The sequence below is a fragment of the Triturus cristatus genome, chromosome 7, assembly GCF_964204655.1.
Source record: "Triturus cristatus chromosome 7, aTriCri1.1, whole genome shotgun sequence".
NCBI lineage: Eukaryota > Metazoa > Chordata > Amphibia > Caudata > Salamandridae > Triturus > Triturus cristatus.
Genome location: NC_140590.1, coordinates 1,555,436,143 through 1,555,454,137, shown reverse-complemented (window position 1 = coordinate 1,555,454,137; position 17,995 = coordinate 1,555,436,143). Strand labels below are relative to the sequence as shown.

General features: G+C 47.6%; 1 protein-coding gene across 1 annotated transcript in view; it reads right to left on the bottom strand.

The window, feature by feature from the left end:
- Positions 1-17,995, bottom strand: part of CDH22 (cadherin 22) — a 1,590,820-nt gene that overhangs the window by 285,701 nt on the left and 1,287,124 nt on the right. Inside the window, exon 8 of the mRNA XM_085619354.1 lies at positions 5,297-5,433. Within this exon, the coding sequence (XP_085475480.1) occupies positions 5,297-5,433 (137 nt within the window). The remainder of the gene's footprint in view (positions 1-5,296; positions 5,434-17,995) is intronic.

Genomic DNA, 17,995 nt, shown 5'->3' with positions numbered 1-17,995 from the left:
GTTCAGTCCACAGGAAAACAGGATTCTGATAACGGAGGTGATAGAACATCATCAACTATTGTTCGTCACCTCCACTGTGTCACTGGGAACTAAAAATTGAATACGGCAGACCATCGTGGATAAGGTGAATGCAGTCGGAGTGCTGAAGAGGACAATGGAAGAGGTCAAGAAGCGCTGGAATGATGTCAATCGCAAAACCGAGCAGAAACTCACAAACAACCGGAAGGCAGCAATGCAGACTGGAGTTGGGAGCCCAGCGCCACAGGAGGAGCTGGACGAGATGGAGGAAATGGTGTCCACAGTTATCAGTGGGGAGACGGTGGCAGGAGTTGGGAGCCTGGACACTGCTCAACATGACCGGACACAACAGCAACAGGGTGAGTAACGACCAGGGACTGGGGAGACGGGGGGAGATGGGTACAATGGCACACATGGACAAACCATGCCCCAGACCCCCAACTCCCACCAAGAGACCAATGCACCCAACATCTCAGCACTGTATAAGCACAGAAGTCTGAGGCACACCGCATGTAAGGGATAAGGGGCAGCCAAATCATAGCTGCAGGGGCGACTCCCACAAAATGCGGCACACACACATCACATGCAGAGCACATCAACATTGACAACGATGTGGCACAATCTGCAACACGTCCACAACAGAACAGAGGACACAACTGGTGCTGCTTGTGTGCAGAAACTGGCCAATCACACATGGCATCACAGGGAAATGTGAGTTGACAAAGTACAAGTACAAACACACATCTGTGATGTTGTCGGATTGTCCACTGTCCCGCATCATATAGGCAGCTCCCCAAAAACAGTCACAATGTACACTGTCATTCAGTCTGAATGCAAACATGCACAATGCATCAACATACATGTGAACACAATGTTAAACTGCATTCCCCTTCACATTGCAGAGGGGAATTCAACACCTTCTGCAGAGCAGTCCCAACCTCTCTTCTCTGATGACCACCACACCTTCGACTCCGACGCCCTCCAACAGCTCGTTGACAGCCTCCACAGCCCACTTCCAGGAGCAGGGCAGCCCAGCTGCTACGAGTAGAACCCACCCCCTGCACAAATCACACAGCAGGCAGCACCCACCACCACGGCTGCCTCCCAGGACCCCCACGACGAACACATGGACTTCCAACGCCGTGTGTTGGGGTGCCAGGAGAAGCTGGCTGAACAGGTGCAGGTGGGGTTCGACCGCATGGCAGACAAAACTAGACGCCATATGTGGGTGTCTAAGTCCCATCAGGGACCACTCACAGTCCCTAACGGACACCCACAGTCCGCTCCATGCCCTCCAATGAACCATGGCTGACATCGCCAGAGTCCTGACTCTGCAACAAGAACGACTGTCTAGCCATAGTGGCTCCAGCGAACTCGCCCGGGAGTTGGGACTCATGCAGATGCTCATGGAGAACATGGAGCGGACGCATGCGGAAAAAACAGCTGCCACGGCTGCACACCAGCGAGAGGTAGCTGGGACCCTCAATGCCATAAAGACCCTCCTCATGGCATTGCTGCCACAAGGTCTGGTGCTGATGCATGCTGCTGCTACCACTCCATCCACATCTCTGGCCCCTGATGTGTCAGTGTCACACAGTGCGGCGGACATTCCACCTCCGGCCCCTGAGGTGTCACTGCCACACAGTTCTGGAGACAGAACACCACCACCCACATGTGAGGCACATGAAACAGCAGAGGACGAAGATGCGGATGAATCTGGCCTCTTGGTCAGAAGGAAGCGGTAGCATTCATCTCCGCCATATGGCCTGTTTCTGCTTGGTTCTGCTCTCTGCATCATCACCTTCCACTGTCCCCCCGATGCACTCTGCAACACTCACTTTGGACCGCGACATGGACTACCATATTCTGTTTGGTCACCAATTACACAGCTATCAGACTGTGGACTAAACTCCTCCTCTACTGATGTACTTGTCATTCCCTGAAGCACTCTGGCTGGCCCTCCACGGGCTAATAATGTAGAGTGGGGTTTGCATGGCCCTGTAGTCTCCAGCTGCAACACTCCACTGAATGTGCATTAAACATTTGTTTGCACACCGATTTGTCATGTCTATGATCTTGCAAGCTTGAAGGTATGGATGCATGTAGGGTCAATGATTTCATCTTACGTCCATGTTGCTCATGTTGTGGGACTTGGGTCACAAGGTGACACATTTCTGATTGTGTGCCAGGTGGCGCCGACACTAGAACGGAGACACATGCACTAGTTACTTCCTTGTCCATCCATGGACGGAACCACGCCCTGAGCCCCGGGGTCATTGTTCACACCCTTATGCTGGACTGGCATACGCCAGGCCAGCCCACTCCGCTTGCGCTCACAGGGGGTGATGACAAACGCTACATGTCCCAGGTCTTCCCTGTAGGGATCACAGGTCTAGTTGTCAGCATGCAACAGCCACTCCCTCACGACTGGTTTACACCCACACCACAACCATTCAGCACAGCGGTCACAGGACATGTGACCCTGCCAATAAAAAGGGCTTGGTGCACGTGTTGAATGCCATTTCCACTCTGTAACTGGGTGTCTCCGTGTGGTTATCATTTCTGCCTGAGGGCCTAGGACCCAGGCACAGCACATTGCCCAGTACCTGAGGTGTCATGATGGCGTCCGCACCACGGGCCTCAATCATAAAGGGTCCATGGCTTGCGGTGCACAGATTTGGTGGCACCAGATACACTGCGGCAGGCACACCACCATGGGACGGTGTCTTTCGGTGCTCTGAGGTAGGGGCACCTTAAGTGCTGAGCAGATGTGTGGCCTGTGATGATGCGCCATCCAGGCGGACCAGAATGGTGGCATTAGTGTGAGCCCTGCTGGTCCGCAGTGTAGGCCTGAGCCAGTGGGTAGTGTGGGCCTACCGCCACGTGGTGTCGCCTCGCCGTTCACAGAGTTAGTAGCACCTCTAGGGCTGAGCGGCTGTGCAGCCTGCGATGAGGCCATGTGCACTGATATGTTCTCTGCCATAGTGATATCAAGACCCAGAATCAAGTGTGTGACCTGGTGGCCCGCGGTGCAAGGCTGCATGATGTGGAGGGTGCCATGGTCGCGGGCCCTGGGCTTGGGGCTCCCAACGGCATGTGGTGGGCCCTCTTGGAGACACGCCGGTGGTGGAAAGTGAGCAGTGAGGCCTGAATGCGCAGGGACGGGCAATCTCCGCTGGGCGGCGGGAGGGGCTGGGGTGCAGCCGCCTGTGTGCGCAGGGGCGGGCAAGCGATAATGGCGTGTGCTACTGTATGGACTCTGCCATTCATGTCTCATGCAACTTTCAGATGAGGGACCTGGGGGACTGCAGTGTATACCGGCACGTGGTTGGAGACACACCGGTGGCTGCAAGTGAACAGTGAGGCCTGGGTCCGCAGTGTCGGCACTCTCTCTCCCTCTCTTTCTCTCTCTCTCCCTCTCTTTCTCTCTCTCTCCCTCTCTTTCGCTCTCTCTCACTCTTTCTCTCTCCCTCTATCTCCCTCTCTTTCTCTCTCCATCTCTCTTTCTCTCCCTCTCTCTCTCTCTTTCTGTCTCCCTCTCACTCTCTCTGTCTATCTCCTTCTCCCTCCCTCTCTTTCTCTCTCCCTCTATCTCACTCTCTTTCTCTCTCCCTCTCTCTTTCTCTCCCTCTCTCTCTTTCTATCTCCCTCCCTCTCTCTCTCTCTTTCTCTCTCCCTCTATCTCCCTCTCTTTTTCTCTTTCTCTCCCTCCCTCTTTCTGTCTCCCTCTCTCTCTCTCTTTTTCTCTCTCCCTCTCTTTCTCTCTCCCCCTCTCATTCTCTTTGTCCAAAGGGGAGGGGGTGTGGGGTGGGGTCCTGGGGATGGGTGTTGTTGCCCTATTGGGGCTCTGGGCTGCATGTTCAGTTGCTCTGGGGCATCTGTTGTTCTTCATGTTTGGCTCTGGGCTGTGCTCCCTTGGCTGCTGCCGGTTGTCGTCTGACTTTACACCAGGTCAGAGCAGGTGTTAAAATCCTGCTGCTAACGTGCCTTATTGCCTGTTTTGGGATCTTATCGCCGATCTGGCTGGTCATCGAGAATGTTGTGGAGTGGTGTCGCATTTTTTTGCTTGGGAACGCCTACTCTGCATCTCATTAGCGATAGTTGCCGGGGTCATCAGTGGCGATATTTTTTGGGAATGCTATTTCTGCAAAACTGGTGATATCGACTGTTTGCACTGGCTTGTGAATGGGGCGATACATTTATTGCGACTTTGGCTGTGATAAAGTGCCTATAACTCGGCGATAGGTCCCTGAGAATATGCCCCATAGTGTTTTAAAACAGCAGAAACAAATAAGTTGACATAATTCTGTAACAGTCGTCTTCTACAGGCCATCTATAGGTGGCAGCATTAAAAGTATTATGTGTACAAAATGTGCATATTTATTTTTTCTGAAAAGTCAATGGATATCACGTGAATTTGTGCCTTTTAAAGCAAGCTGTGGTTTGCTGTATTTTGTCTGACTTTTGATAAGTAAAAGTTTTCCTCGTGAGATACTGGCCAGGGTTAGGCTCACACAAAAAATGTCTCTTATTGAGACATTTTCTGTCCAAACTAGTCTCCTACTTGCAAAGGTTTTGCTCACTTTAAAAAGTTCAGCTAAATTGCACAATGCGAAATTTAGAGAAATTTTGTGTGAGCCAAAATGTAGAAATTTCACAAATGTCTCCAGCGTAATTAAAATTTCATTCAGGCCTAGTTAAATATTAGAATGATGGGAAAAAAAGCAGAAAGGACAAAGTCAAATTTACACAGGGCCTCTTCTGCCTTGCTTTTTATGCTACAAGGATGGCTCAGTGAGTCGAGCGTTCGCTGCTGTTGCAGGGACCTGAAGGTCTTCTATTCGAATCCCAACTAGAAGGACTGCGCATTTTTTGATTCTGCAGTAAGCAAACTGAATACCTTTAACTGTGTCATAGTAACACCTGTTAGTTACAGAGGTTAGAAGTGGAGGAAGTGCAGCATGAAGCGCTATATAAGCAAGGAAGTTGCTATAGGAGAGATTTCATGAGGATTTCCTTGGGAAACCCATATAACAAGACCTATTTGTTACTTGGGTTATAAAGGAGGATAGAGGTCCCATGCACATCCGGTGAGTTTCATCATAGAGAACAGTTGTCAAACTGGACAATGAGTTTGCAAAAACTGACAGTGTTCCTGCACATGACACCTGACCACCCTCTGCTAGATGCATACTTTAGGCTGAAGGTGGGAGTGTCCCCAAGCAGTACAACAATAGCTCTGACAACAGAAATGGCTTCACCAGAGCAGCCTCCTTACCAGCTTCCTGGGCCAGAACAGTGAGGTTGTGCCAGCCAGTCGTCTCGCGGTCCAAAGTCTTCCCCGTTGTAATGGCGCCAGTGCTGGCATTGATGTCAAAGATCCTCTCCACGTCTGAGCTGCGGTCAATGGCATAGCTACATAGGGGTGGAAAGAAGACAAGACCAGTGTCAGCCATGAGGCACAACTGTATGAGTGTTAGATATATGGGGGCAGATTTTCCCATGTTAAAAGTGACGCAAAAGTGGTGCGAGGGGCTTGTAAATCTGCCCCATGGAGGGGATGTACAGATAGGACAGCAAGATGAGGGGCTGAAACCAGGCTGGAAGGTGTACACAGCAGGGCAAGAACAGGAGAATAATTCTAAGGGAGCAGCAGTCAGGGACATGTCTCCAGGGTGGGTGTGGTGTCACCATCAACCTCTCAGAAATGTGTCTAGGGTTGGTTGCCTCGGCTGGTGGCTCACAAGAGAGGCCGGCTGTGATCAGAAGTTCCCAGGGTATAAGAGCATGTCCCTTGATTATTTACATTTTTTGTTTTACGCCAATGCCTCCTGCCCTTCGTACACGAACATGAAATAGAGTGGCTGGTTCATGCATTACCTTTTTGCGGATGGCAGTGTAATTAGTGAATACAGAAAAAGAGTACAGTTGTTTTGCCTCGCCCCCATTCTCCATGAGAGGGGATGTTGTCACATATTTATTTACTTTGTGTTCAGCTACTTGGAGCGTCATAGGCGATGGGAAGGAGAAGAGTGATGGAAGAAACAATGGGGCAGATTTACAAGCCCCTTGCGCCACCCGTACGTCACTTTTCCGATGTTATAAATGACGCAAAATTGGCGCAAGAGGCTTGTAAATAAGCCCCAATGTTTTTCTGTGCATTGTTCAACTCTTTTTTGGGAGGGCTAGATGAAGGGAATGAGAGAGAACAAATGTACACAATATTCCTTCCAAATGTTCCCTCTTTACTGATGGGTTGTGCTTACAGCACACACTATATCTTTCCAAACCTATATTTGGAAAATTAATATAAAGGTAGATGTGTATATATAGATGTAGATATAGATATTTTATTATTAACGTATCTGACACCTCATCTCCGAAGTCGAGAATTGCTTAATAGCCCTTTAAAATGTTTATTTTTAGACCGACAGTCCTATTTTCTAATACAAGTTTTAACATGTGCTCAAAAATCATGAAATTGAACTCCTTGTACACACATGTAAACATGTTAGGTCAAAAATGTGAAATGTCATTGTGGTAATTAATTTACTATCCCCTTCTTTTCGTCACACTGTTTTAGAGAGTAGTACAATCATAGGCTGTTGAGTGAAGTAGCTCATTAGTTAGAGCGTGCGAAATTACTTGGATTTTTCTACAAAATTCACGAGCATTTCATAAAAGTACACCTTTTTATTGCAAAGTGGGTTGCTGCTTTATCACGACACTTTTTTCACAGTCACGTGAGATACCAGCAGTGGAATGGTTTGAGCTGAAAATGTCTCATTTTCTGAGTGATCCAGTCTGGTACAGGAGAAAATTAAGCATAATTGCATAATGTAAAATTCAACAAAAGAGTCTGCAGATTTCACCAAGCACAAAATGTGTACATTTTGTGAATTAAAGTGTCACAGAAACCACATGGGAGGGAAGTTACGGAACAGTGGAAACGAGAGGTTGACAAAGACTGAGTAAAATCATGAGAAGAGGTTAGGACAGGGCATCAAGCATGGGCCTTCGCCCCAGCCTCCTCTGAACACAGCAGGAGGGCGGCGAGGGAGTCAGCACCTTCAGACATAAAAGCCAAGAAGGAGAGGAGAGGCAGAACGGCCTTTGGTGTCCGTCGCATCCTGCCACCAGCATGGATTCCATTGTCTCTTAGGGTCTACAGCCTGCTTGAGAAGAGTATATGGTTGCTCTAGTCCAAGAACAGATCTCGTTCAATACTGGTAGCACTTTCACTGTTATCGCAAGCACAGAAAGAAGCAAGATTGGGTCATTCACTTCAGGTGGCTGTGTTCAACCAATAGGCGAACAGGCAGCACAATTCAACAGCGCCTCGAGACCCTCATGGGTGAAGCAGCTCCACTTTACAAATCTTGATTGAGTGATTGATTGATTGTTAGACCTCATGGTCACAGGTTTAAGGGCCACATGCATCATGGAAAAAACTGGTCGCAAACCGGTAATTTTGCTTTTGGGATGCATCATTCAAAATGCAAAAATCGCAATTTAAGGAATCGCAGAATTTGCAATCACTTAAATTGCGAATGCATTTAAGGAATCACAAATTGTGATTCCTTAAATGCAATGCATTAACCAATAAAAATTTGCAATTTTGCAAATAGGAATCGCAAATTACCGTCAATCTCAAGTTGATGGTAATTTTCAATTTCTTTGAAAAGTCCCTTGTTATACATACACACATGCCCTTGGGGCATGTGTGTGCGCAACATGTGTAGAAATTGAAATTTCAGGGGTGCCGCAGGGTGTCCTTTTGGCACCCTTGTACGCTTGAAGTTGCATGCGCAATTTGCGAGTACTTATTGGGTACTCGCAAATCGTGCATGCAATTCACATTCATTCCTATGGGCCTCTAGGCCCATAGGAATGAAAGGGAAGCAATTCCTCAATTGCGACTCACAATTAGCGAGTCGCAATTAAGGAATGTGTAGGATTCGCCTTTTTTGTGTGATTCCTACAAGCATAGGCAATAGCGATTCTTTAATTACGACTCCTTAAAAATAGCAATTAAAGAATCACTAATAACTATTTTTATGCATGTGCAGCTAAATCTGGTCTACACCATTTCTTTAAGCTCCAGTGCATAATTGCCTGTTTATAGGCAGGTGGAACTGTGTCAGGGTTTAAAAAAGGATTAGCCGTGCTCTGTAAATAAGGGGTGATTGCCTTTGAGCATCTTGACCCTACAAGGGTCATAGGACACCCAGATTTTATGAATGGTAGTTTAGAATGGTCAAAGGATCGAGATACGTAAGTAAATATCTGTAAGAGGGAGGAGATGGACACATAGGTCAGGATTCCTACTGTGACAGGGTTAGTGGTTCTAGGCAGCTCAGGTTCGAAACACAACCTACATTTTGTTCATCAAAGAAAAAGTTTGGCAAGTTGTTGCAAAGAGATTGTGGAGAAACAGCTGTAGAGCCCACCAACAGCAAGGTAAGGCAGTAACATGGACTCCAGCATCCATCTACAGCCAGGTAATGAAATATAATAGATTCCAGTGCCTATCTAAAGCAGGGTGATGCTGTAGCATACATTCCAGTGTCTCTCTACAGCTAGGTAATGCATTACCATAGATTCTAGAGCCCATCTACACGAAGGTAATGCAGTCCTATAGGTTCTAGAACCCATCTACAGCAAGGTAACGCATTATCATAGATTATAGAGCCCATCTATACCAAGGTAATGCAGTACCATAGACTCTAGAGCCAATCTACAGCATGGTGATGCAGTACCATAGTTTCTACAGCTCATCTACATCAAGGTAACACAGCCCCATAGATTCTTGGGCCCATCAACAGCAAGGTAATGCAGTCCCATATATTCTAGAGCCCTTCCGCAGCAAGGTAAGTTTGTACCATAGATTCCAGTGCCCATCTACAGCACACTAACGACTTACCATAGATTTTAGAGCCCATCTACACTAAGGTAATGCAGTCCCATATATTCTGGAGCCCATCTACAGCAAGGTAATTCAGTACCATAGATTCCACAACCCATCTACAGCAAGGTAATGCAGTACCATAGATTCTACAGCCCAACTACAGCAAGGCAATACAGTACCATAGATTCCAGAGCGCTTTTACAGCAAGGTCATGCTGTACCATAGATTCTAGAGCCCATCTACAGCAAGGTAATGCAGTACCATAGATTCTAGAGCCAATCTACTGCAAGGTAATGCAGTACTATAGATTCTACAGCCCATCTGCAGCAAGGTAATGCAGTACCATGGATTCTACAATCTATCTATAGAAATGTAATGCATTACAGTAGATTCTAGAGTGCATCCTCAGCAAGGTAACGCAGTCCTATAGATCCCAGAGCGCATGTACAGCAAGGTAATGCAGTACCATTGATTCTAGAGCCCATCTACAGCAAGGTAATGCAGTACCATAGATTCAACAACCCGTCTACAGAAAGGTAATGTAGTACCATAGATTAAAAGCCCATCTATAGCAGGTAAAGGCAGTACCATTGATTCCAGCGCCCATTATTAGAAAGATAATGCAGTGCCATAGATTCCAGTCCATCTACAGCAAGGTAATGAAGTACAATAGATTCCAGTGACTGTCTACAGCAAGATAAGACAGTGAAATAGATTCCAGCAGCTATCTACAGCAAGGTATGGAAGTACAATCTATTTCAGTGCCTATCTACAGCAAGGTGATGCAGTACCATAGATTCAAGAGCCCATCCACATCAAGGTTAACTAATTCTATAGATTCTAGAACCCATCTGCATCAGGGTAACGCAGTCTCGTAGATTCTGGAGTCCATCTGCAGCAAGATAATTCAGTGCCATTGATTCCAGCGTCCATCTACAGCAACATAATGCAGTATCACCAATTCCAGAGTCCATCTACAGCAAGGTAATGCATTATCAATGATTCCAGAGTTCATGTGCAGCGAGGTAATCCAGTACTACAGATTCAAGAGCCCATCTACAGCAAGGTAAGGCAGTACAATAGATTCCAGCGACAATGTACAGCAAGAACTGCGAGCACCAGTTTCCACATCCAGCGAGAGTGCAGTACTGAGAACAGCTGCAAAGGGAGAACGTGGTGCGATAAATAGCAGTGCTCATCTACATAGAGAGAATATTGTACCATCAATAGTAGTGGCCATCGGTGGCAAAGTATTGCAGTGCCATGAATTCCAGCCTCTGTTTATAGAAAGGCAATGCCGTACCATATTGAGTGGCCATTCTTGGTAGGGTAATGCGGTAGCATGGTTAGCAGCACCCTACTGCAGCGAGAGAAGGTGCACCATGCAAAGCAGTGCCCATTGACAATGAGAGAATACAGTACCAAGTATAGCAGTGCCTAGCTAAAGAGAAAGTGTGGTACCAAGATAAAAAGCCCATTTACAGTGAGAGAATGCAGTAGTAAATAGCATTGCCGATCCACTGCGAGAAAATGCAGTGCTATGGAGAGCAACGCCCTTCTATAGTGACAGAATGAGATGCAGTACCATGGACAGCAGTGCCCTTTTGTACTGGAAGAATGCAGTGTTAAAGACAGCAGTGCTTTTCTAGAGTACACACTAGGGTTAACAGTGCCAGTTTACAGTGGAAAAACGCAGTGATGTTGGATAGGCAAGCCATTATCCACTGACATAATGCAAAAACGTGCACTGCAGTACAATTCTACAGTGAGAGAATGCAGTACCAATGATAGCGCTGTCCTTTCACTCTGACATAATGCAGTACAACTGATAACAGTGCCAGTCTACAGGGAAAAAAGCAATGCCCTTCTACAACAATTGAATGCAGTACCATGAATACCAGTACCTATTAACAGTGACAAAAGGTAGTACCATGGACAGCAGTACCGATTTAAATTGACGGACTACAGTACCATGGACGATAATACCTATCTACAGGGACAGCATGCAATACCGAGGACAGCAGTACACGTGTACAGCGACGGCATGCAGTACCATGGATATCAGTACCCATTCACAAAAGGTAGCACCATGAACAGTGGTACCTATCTACATCGACAGAATACAGTATCATGGACAGCAGCACCCATCTATATTTACAGCATGCAGTGCCATGGACAGCAGTACTCATGTACAGCAACAAAATGCAGTACCGTGGATATCAGTATCCATTCGTGGTGACAGAAGATAGTGCCATGGACAGGGGCGCACATCTACAGCAGCAGAATACAGTACCATGGACAGCAGTACCCATCCAGAGGACAGAATGCAGCACCATGGACAGCAGTGCCCATCTGTAGCACCAGCATGCAGTACCATGGACAGCAGTACCCATTCACAGTGCCAAAAGGTAGTACCGTAGACAGCAGTACCTATCTACATCAACAGAATACAGTACCATGAACAGCATGCAGTACCATGAACAGTAGCATACATCTATAGCTGCAGCATGCAGTACCATGGATAGCAGCGCCCATCTATTGCGACTGCATGCAGCACAGAGGACAGCAATATCAATCTATAGCTGCAGAATGCAGTTCCATGGACAGCAGTACCCATCGTATTGCTGCAAAATACATTACCAGTTATTTTAATACCGATCTGTAGTGGCAGCATGCAGTACCATAGACGGTAGTGGCTTTCTATAGCGAGTGAATGCAATTCATGTACAGCGGGGCCCTTCAACAACTGGGTAAATTAATGAATCTGGATGGATTGCAGCTCCCATCACCAGCGACTGAATGCAGTATGTAGGTGGGAGAGCATTTTACGAACAATACTTTCTGCACCATGGACAGCAGTGAATGGGTGCAGCCAGTTTCCCCTTGACCACACGCTGATACCACTGTGATCACTTTCTTATGAAGTGTTTTAGCTCAAGCGCAACTCTTTTATGTTTTGAGAAAATACGGGTGAAATAGAGTTTAATTGCCCATAGTAGGTAAATAAACGGCTGTTTCACAGCTCACAGGAGATGTATAGCGGCTCCTCACGGGTGTCCTCTGAAGCTGACTTGCATCCCATTGTTTTTTTTATCCTGCCATCCACCAACCAGCGCCCTGGCAATGCTTACTGGATGTCCAGTGCAGTAGCAAGGGACGATGTGCCCTAAATCAAGTAGGGCTACTTTTTTAGGTAGTAAAATCAATCCTTAATTATAGTGCCCCTAGGCCCCGGTGGCACTACACACCTCCTGCTCCATTGGTAACTATGTCCATGCCACTTTATGCACCCTCGATCCCCCTCCCCACCCCGAGGTGGCACTCCAACCCTGCCACCGCTTTTCATTTTCTAGTTAAATCTTCTCTCTCTGGGCTTCCTTCACTGGCCCATCCGTTTGGTCTGTGTTCTCTCCGTCAAGCGTCCTCTTATATTCACCAAATCTGGGGACTCTATTCACATTGCTGGCAGCAGTTGAGCTTTCATTGGTGCAGTAGGTACCGCTGCACCAGAACCGAGTGCAATACCTTTCTATATCCATAGAGTACAGTGCCATGGACAGCAGCACCCATCCATAGATACGGCACGCAGAACCATGGACAGCAGCGCCCACCCATAGATACAGCACGCAGAACCATGAATATCAGTACCCACTCACAGTGACAGAAGGGAGTGCCAAGGACATCACCAGAATACAGTATCATTGGCTGCAGTATCCATCTACAGGGACAGCACGCAGTCCCATTGACAGTAGTGCCCATCTGTAGCTGCAGCGCGCAGTACCATGGATATTAACGTCCATTCTCGTTAACAGAAGGTAGTGTCATGGACAGCAGTACCTATCTACATCCACAGAGTGCAGTGCTAAGGACAGCACTGCCCATCTACAGCGCATAATACAGTCCCATGGACTGCAGTGCCCATTCAGAATGACAGAATGCAGTACAATGGATATCGGTAGCAATTCATAGTGGCAGAAGAGAGCCCCAAGGACAGCGGTATCTATATCCATAACACAGAACCATGGACAGCAGCGCCCATCTATATTTACAGCATGCAGTACCATGGACAGCAGTACTCATATACAGCAACAGAATGCAGTACCGTGGATATCAGTATCCATTCGTGGTGACAAAAAATAGTGCCATGGACAGGGGTGCACATCTACAGCAGCGCAATACAGTCCCATGGACAGCAGTGCCCATTTAGAGGGACGGCAAGCAGCACATGGAAAGCAGTGCCCATTTATAACTACAGCATGCAGTGCCATGGACTGCAGTACACATCTGTAGCGCCAGCATGCAGGACCATGGACAGCAGTACCAATTCAGAGCGACAGAATGCAGTACCATGGACGGATAGACAGCAGTACCCATTCACAGTGGCAAAAGATAGTACCGTAGACAGCCTCGTCAGGGTTAGTAAGCGCTATACAAATGCAATTACAATACAATACAAAACAATACCTATCTACATCCACAGAATACAGTACCATGAATAGCATGCAGTACCATGAACAGCAGCATACATCTATAGCTGCAGCATGCAGTGCCATGGACAGCAGCGCCCATCTAGCGAGACAGCATGCAGCACCATGGACAGCAATACCCATCTTTAGCTGCAGAATGCAGTTCCATGAACGGCAGGACAGACATATTGCTGTAGATTACTTTACCATTTATTGTAATACCGATCTGTAGCTGCAGCACGCAGTACCATAGGTAGTAGTGGTTTTCTATAGCGAGTGAATGCAGTTCATGTACAGCGGGGCCCTTCAGTAACTGGGTGAATTCATTAACCTGGATGGATTCCAACTGCTATCACCAGCAAGTGAATGCAGTATGTAGGTGGCAGAGCATTTTACGAACAATACTTTCTGCACTATGGACAGCAGTGAATGGGTGCAGCCAGTTTCCCCTTGACCACACGCTGATACCAGTGTGATCACTTCCTTATGAAGTGTTTTTGCTCAAGCGCAACTGTTAGACCTGGCCCCATTGGCGTGGGTCTCCCTTCCATTTTTTGCTTTTGTCTCCTCTGTTTTTGCTGGTGTTAGATGCTCTGGGCGCTGTGCCACTGCCATTCAGTGCCACAGCGCGAATGCTCCCTGTGTAAATATGTCTGTGGGAATTGGTATGTCCCTGATTGGCTCATTTGGTTTGCCCATTAGTCCCTAGTAGCGTGGCCTGTTGGTGCCCAGGGCTGGTAAACCAAATACTGCTTGTGGGCCTGCAGCGCTGTTTTGCGCCGCCCACAGAAGCAGCTGTAAAGCATGTCTCAGACCTGCCACTGCAGTGTCTGTGTGCAGTCCAGAACTGCCCTCTTGGCTGTGAAGTGCACACACTTCCCAGCCCCTGAACATTCCCTTGGCGTCATGTAAGTCACCCCTATGGTAGCGTGCATTGTATATGTAAGGTAGGACATGCCTTGGTGTGTGTAGCATGTCCTGGTAGTGAATTACACCCAATTTCGTTTTTCACTACGGTAATGCTACCTGTTCTTCATAGGCCAGAATGGGCAGTTTGACTATTACATTTTATAATCCTAACTGACCCAAGGAACATGGTAAAAAAACGAATTAAGTATGCCTGAGCTCAGAATATTAAAATGCTTCTTTTAGTAAAGTTTACTTTTCTATTCTGTGTTTGAAAATACCACTTTTAGAAAGTAGGTATTTTCTTGCCTAAGCCTTCCAGTGTGCTCTGCTGTTATGTGTATTGCCCGTCTGGTCTTGGAGGGACAGGGCAGGCTGAGTCAGACCTGGGTTGAATAGAGAGATATGCATTTGGAGTATGGGGAGGGGTAGCTCCTTGACCTGAATAGGGCTGTGCCTGGCAAGGTGAATGCTGGCTCCACCTCCTACTGTGCGTCTGATGGCAGACCCCATCTCTCTGAAAGGAAGGATGCAGCCTGGTAAACAAAGTGCTCCAGGAATGAGCAGAACTGGTTCTGGCTGGGTTCAGTGACTTGTGACTCTTTAGAACAAAGACTTTTGGGGTATAAATACCTGTGCCCAAACCCCTACAAATTGTATTGCTCCTGAATGTCAAGACGAACCTCTGTCCGTGTAACTAAGGAATCTGCAGGACTTGGACTACCCTTGTGCTTGTGTGCTTTTTCTTGGGTTGGCCTGCAGTGGTTACCAGTGGACTTGGAAGAAGAGGGGAAAGGACTTTGGAGAAAACTTTCATAGATCTTTGCAAAGCAATCACCCAAGGGCTAGAAGCGAGCTATCCTCCTGCTGAAGTCTCAGGCCCATCAGACTTCGCCAACAGCCTCCTAATTCCCCCCAGCGAGGATTTCTATCTGCAGGTGAGGCTCCTGTGAGTTCCAGGACCTCTAGTTCTACTACAGAGAAGAGAGTGCTGAAATCATCGCTAACGCACGTTTGCGAGCCGCGGCAGCAAAGAGCGCCATTTTGGGAGTCGCGCTGCTGCTGCCGAGTGCTCGCAACACTAAGATCACTGCTAACGCACGTTTGCGGGCCGCTGCAGCTGAGAGTGCCACCAAGAATTACTGCGCTGCTGCCGCTGGGTACTCGCAACATCAGTTCCATCGCATCGCACCAGGACCATCGCTCCCGAGCGGAGCGTCATTTCTTCGCATCGCAACCTACTCGCACACGCAACCGGATCGTTGCCTCGTCTCCTACCTCGCGGCAAGGATTCATCACATCGACGGCCTAGCGTGAAGAAGCTGTTGCCTCGTGTCCGCACGCATCAGCAGATCGGCGCATTGTCTCCTCCCTCTTGGCAAGGATTCATCGCATCACCGGCCTCGCGTGCAGAAAATCATCGCTACAGCTTCATGGCGACATTTTGTTTGTTTTGCTCCGAAATCCAGGTACTTTGTAAGTAAACGGGTCGCAGAGACCACTGCTTTGAACTGAACTCCTTTTTGCACAGCTTGAACTATTTTTGCAGCATTTCAAGAATAATCCTATTTTACAGTATTGTGGCTTTTTACCGTTATTCGTCTTGTGTTAAGTCTATATATAAAGATACTTATTTTTTATAATTGCTTGTGTGGTGTCCCTTTGTAGTGTTCTTCACTGTGTTACTGTGATTGGTCATAAATGCTTTACACACTGCCTCTGAGATAAGCCTAGCTACTCGTGCTACGTTACCACAGGGTTGAGCAGGGGTTATCAAAGGGTGTAGCCCCCTTATTCTGACTTAGGAAGAAGGTTCCCTAATTGGACAGTGGCCAGCCATTGCCAACTAGAGACCCCCATTTCTAAAAACAACTCTTTTATGTTTTGAGAAAATACGGGTGAAATGGATTTTAATTGCCCAAAGTAGGTAAATAAACGGCTGTTTCACAGCTCACAGGAGATATATAGCGGTTCCTCACGGGTGTCCTCTGAAGCTGAATTGCATCCCATTGTTTTTTTTATCCTGCCATCCACCAACCAACGCCCTGGCAATGCTTACTGGATGCCCAGTGTATTAGCAAGGGACGATGTGCCCTAAATCAAGTAGGGCTCCTTTTTTAGGTAGTAAAATCTATCCATTATTATAGTGCCCCTAGGCCCCGGTGGCACTACACACCTCCTACTCCATTGGTAACTATGTCCATGCCACTTTATGCACCACTCGATCCCCCTCCCCACCCCGAGGTGGCACTCCAACCCTGCCACCGCTTTTCATTTTCTAGTTAAATCTTCGCCCTCTGGGCTTCCTTCACTGGCCCATCCATTTGGTCTGTGTTCTCTCCTATCCTATCCTATCACCAGCGAGTGAATGCAGTATGTAGGTGGCAGAGCCTTTTACGAACAATACTTTCTGCACCATGGACAGCAGTGAATGGGTGCAGCCAGTTTCCCCTTGACCACACGCTGATACCAGTGTGATCACTTTCTTATGAAGTGTTTTAGCTCAAGCGCAACTCTTTTATGTTTTGAGAAAATACGGGTGAAATGGAGTTTAATTGCCCAAAGTAGGTAAATAAACGGCAGTTTCACAGCTCACAGGAGATGTATAGCGGTTCCTCACGGTTGTCCTCTGAAGCTGACTTGCATCCATTTGCTTTTTTTATCCTGCCATCCACCAACCAACGCCCTGGCAATGCTTACTGGATGTTCAGTGTAGTAGCAAGGGACGATGTGCCCTAAATCAAGTAGCGCTTCTTTTTTAGGTAGTAAAATCAATCCATAATTATAGTGCCCCTAGGCCCCGGTGGCACTACACACCTCCTGCTCCATTGGTAACTATGTCCATGCCACTTTATGCACCCTCGATCCCCCTCCCCACCCCGAGGTGGCACTCCAACCCTGCCACCTCTTTTCATTTTCTAGTTAAATCTTCTCTCTCTGGGCTTCCTTCACTGGCCCATCCGTTTGGTCTGTGTTCTCTCCGTCAAGCGTCCTCTTATATTCACCAAATCTGGGGACTCTATTCACATTGCTGGCAGCAGTTGAGCTTCATTGGTGCAGTAGGTACCGTTGCAACAGAACCGAGTGTGGTACCTCTCTACATCCATAGAGTACAGTACCATGGACAGCAGCGCCCATCTATAGATACGGCACGCAGAACCATGGACAGCAGTGCCCATCCACGGTGACAGAAGGTAGTGCCAAGGACATCACCAGACTACAGTATCATTGGCAGCAGTACCCATCTACAGGGACAGCTTGTAGTAACATTGGCAGCAGTGCCCATCTGTAGCTGCAGCGCGCAGTACCAGGGATATCAACGTCCACTCTCGTTCACAGAAGGTAGTGTCATGGACAGCAGTACCTATCGACATCAACAGAGTGCAGCGCTAAGGACAGCACTGCCCATCTACAGCGCATAATACAGTTCCATGGACTGCAGTGCCAATTGAGAACGACAGAATGCAGTACAATGGATATCGGTAGCAATTCATAGTGGCAGAAGAGAGCCCCAAGGACAGCGGTATCTACATCCATAACACAGTACCATGGACACCAGCACCCATCTATATTTACAGCATGCAGTACCATGGACAGCAGTACTCATATACAGCAACGGAATGCAGTACCGTGGATATCAGTATACATTTGTGGTGACAAAAAATAGTGCCATGGACAGGGGTGCACATCTACAGCA